Here is a 3,695-nt window from a genome sequence, read left to right on the forward strand (position 1 = left end):
ATGTCTGTGACAGATGATTGGCGTTTTGCTCGAGTAAATGGTTTTGATTCACATTTCTCCACCTCTTTCTGATGCTCTTTTAGTCGGATACCAAAGGGGCGACCAGTTTCACCAATGTAGGAACATGGGCAGTCACCGCAGGGTATTTCATAAATGGCTTCCGCTTTCTGTTGAGAGAGAAGTTTATCCTTTGGATGGACGAGCATATTGCGGATGGTACGATGCGGCTTCATGGCTGTGGAAAATCCGTGTTTTTTAAACACCCTGGACACACGCTCAGATACGTCCTCTATATAGGGAACCACAACCATGCCTTTGGTTTTTTCGCTATCATCTTTTCGTTTGGAGGAAAGTTTTGTCTTAGGAGTGGATCTGTCTTTTTTGACTTTATTGATTGACCAATCTGGGTAACCGCACGTGGTCAACGCTTCGCGGATGTTACCCTCCTCTTTTTGTCTGTCCGTTTCCTCGGTAACCAACGCGTCACTCCTGTCTAGCAGCGTTCTAACAACACCCAGCTTTTGATGTAAAGGGTGGTGGAGGAGAACTGAAGATATTGGTCAGTGTGCGTTTTCTTGCGGTAAATACAGAGTTTCACTGATCCATCCGGCTTTCTAGTAATTAAGGTGTCGAGGAAAGGAATCGAACCTTCTTGTTCTTGCTCGTAAGTAAACTTGACACTGTTGGTAGGGTCGATGGAATTTAAGTGTTCTGTAAGGTTGTCTACTTTTCCTTTGCGTACTATTTCCAACACGTCATCTACGTATCTTTTCCAGAGACGCGGGCGGCAGGCTACTGGGGCTGTGGAAATAGCTTTCTGTTCCAGCCACTCCATAAATATATTACAAGCAAGGGGGCTGAGAGGGCTACCCATCGCCATGCCGAACCGTTGGCGGTAAATATCACCGGAGTAGCTAAAGTAGGCAACCGTGGCAAGACAAAATTTGGTAAGTTCGACGATGTCATTGATATTGAGGAGTGTTCTGTTTTTGAGGTCTTTGTCTTCGTTTAGTTTTTCACGAAGAACATGAAGAGTGAGATCGATGGGGGTACTAGTAAACAGCGCCACCACATCATGTGAATTGAGGATCTCATCTTCTGTAAGCACAATGTCTTTTAGGTCTTCCGCAAGACTTTTTGAATTCATAACGTGATGCTCAGATTGGCCAACTATGGGGCTCAAAATATCAGCTAAGGACTTGGCCACGTTATATCCGATAGAGCCTGTAAAGTCCACGATGGGTCGCAACGGTGTTCCGTGAGTTCAAAAACGTGAGTAAACCAACTTCGTTTTACTTGGAATTGTTCAAAATGAACAAAATTCACAGTTGATATCAACATTCCTAATGAACTTGTTCAAAGATTTGAGGAGCGGTTATTATTACTTTAAGTTGTGCGTTTACATTATAATGCGTGTCAGACGACAACCGACGGTGATTTTCTAGTAACAGGCTAACATATACGGCCTTCATCAATCTATATACCTTGTTTAATCAATTATCTTAAACACATTCACCTTTTAATCATGTTACCTTGCAACCACCAATGAAATCAGCTTATACTTATTTCTTCAAATAGTGGCTATTTTAAATAACGAGCTAGATGAACAGGTTGGACAAGACGCTCAACTGGGAGGGCGGGTTAGTGCAGTGGTCTTCTTACTCGTCACCACTGTGGCCGGGGTTCAATTCCCCGCAGCGCCACATGTGAGTTTGGTTGCCGATCCATGCTCGTCCTCACATGTTTTTCTCCGGGTGCTCCGGTTTTCCTCCTGCATCTAAAATCGGACCTCTTCCCATATCCCTGTCCCATCATATCCGGATGGCGTGCCTTAAATTTTAGTAGCCTCTGAGCACTATTGGGATTAGCCTGGTTTCGGCCGAATGTTATAAATACATAAATAAAAATAAATAAATAAATAAAAAACTTTGTCGAGGTTTAGCTCTGTGTAGGTTCGCAAACGGACAATGGTTCTTATACGTAGTTGAATGCACTGCAATTTTAGCGATTGGTAATGTTTTTCATATTGTTTGGTAGAGCCTCTTAGCGCACTAGCGGCACGCGTCCGTAAGTAAAATTATCCTGTATGCAACGCATATCGTGGATTGTGATTTGCCTTATTATGAAAGAGCGCATTGAACTAGGTTAACAAAATAATTATGTATGTGGTAATCATGTTTAAAATTGTCATATGTGCTGCGATCAAGCAAAATCAGACGGAACTCAGAAATGTTAAATTAAAATATTCAGTTTCTTACAGGATAGTAACAAGCATTTACAAAACCGGATTTTGCAGAGCAAAACAACCAGTGCCAAAGATATGAGCAATTAAAGAGTTTCCAAAACAGAAGTAAACAAAAGGAAATATTTCCTTTGTATGGCTTATCTAAAAATCAATGTTTCCGAGTTCAGACTGATTTTGCTTAATCGCATCATGTTAGTTAATTTGCAAATTTACTGGTCTAATTACAACATCTATGACACAATATGGAGAAATTGTGTTATATTCAAAGTATCTATGCTGGGGCTCTAGGCTCTACACTGCGCTGTTGGGAAATGTAAGACAATTTATTATAACAATCGTAAGGCAACTGATCCAGTGTACTAGCAAAACTTGTAATATTGACTTTCTTCGTGTCAATAACTTTCAAAATATAATCCTTGATCGCCTGGAGCGCATTTAATAATATCACTCATCCGTAAATATCAGTAACCTCTTCAACCAACAAAGATACAACGTAACAATAAACAAAGGACAAAAACCACTTAAGGGTTGTTTGACTGACAAAATTATTATAAGTAACGTATAACAATTTTTATTCATTATGTTCATTTCCATCAATTTCACTTTGTCCTGTAACACCGGTAACAACAGATTGCATTGTTACGTGCTGACTGGCTTCACGATATCCAGATATTACTCGCACTACCCTCGAACAGCCAAGACAATTCAATAATCGACTACGATGAGACGAACTCAGTGTAAATACCAACCACGGGTTCAGGCTTGAGTTTGCCAAAGACATGAAGTACTGCACTTGTCTGAATATGAAGAATGAATCTGAATAGTCCCAGTCGTTCTGAGGCTTGAAATGGTATGTCAGTGTGTATACATAGTTTGGGAACCAAAACATTATAAAGAATACCGATAGAGTTATTGAGAGGTATGCAAGACGTTTGCGTGCATTGACTTGCTTCACAAACTGGCTACTGTTAGTATTAAACGTCTTTGTGCTTTGTAAGAGTGCCCTTGCCATTATAGAGTAATGCACAGATATTATGATAACTGGTATAATATATAAAATTAGCACTTTGGTTACTTCATAGAATTGTCCTTGAAAACTTCCGCGTTTCACAGAGCTACAAAGTACTTCATGCGATATATAGGAAAATTTGTCTGTCAGAATCGGTGACGCAAAAATCACCCCCAAGATCCATGCTGCCACTGCCCAAGACACCGTTAGTTTTGTTGTTTTTGACATGTGTGCTTTAATACCGGTAACTATAGCGGAATAACGTTCACGACTTAAAGCAACTAAGGAATACACGCATGCACATTGGCATACCACGGGTATGCAATTTTTCAAAGCGCATGAAACCGCTCCTCGTAACCAGCAAGGATGAATTTCGTGTTCAATGCGTATCGGTCCCACTACAAGTATGTACATTAAGTCGGCTAATGCAAGATTAGATAT

At 40.5% G+C, this 3,695-nt stretch overlaps 1 protein-coding gene across 1 annotated transcript; it reads right to left on the minus strand.

Moving 5' to 3' along the window:
- Positions 1 to 493: 493 nt before the first annotated feature.
- LOC140161753 (uncharacterized) lies at positions 494 to 1,147 on the minus strand. The gene has a single exon (XM_072185051.1). The coding sequence runs from the start codon at positions 1,145 to 1,147 to the stop codon at positions 494 to 496; it is 654 nt and encodes a 217-aa protein (XP_072041152.1).
- Between the last annotated feature and the right edge of the window lie 2,548 nt (positions 1,148 to 3,695).

The sequence above is a fragment of the Amphiura filiformis genome, chromosome 10 (genome assembly GCF_039555335.1).
Source record: "Amphiura filiformis chromosome 10, Afil_fr2py, whole genome shotgun sequence".
NCBI classification, from domain to species: domain Eukaryota; kingdom Metazoa; phylum Echinodermata; class Ophiuroidea; order Amphilepidida; family Amphiuridae; genus Amphiura; species Amphiura filiformis.

Bases quoted from the DNA above. Each gene is read 5' to 3' on its own strand.
- LOC140161753 (XM_072185051.1), bottom strand. From the start codon at position 1,147: ATGAATTCAAAAAGTCTTGCGGAAGACCTAAAAGACATTGTGCTTACA.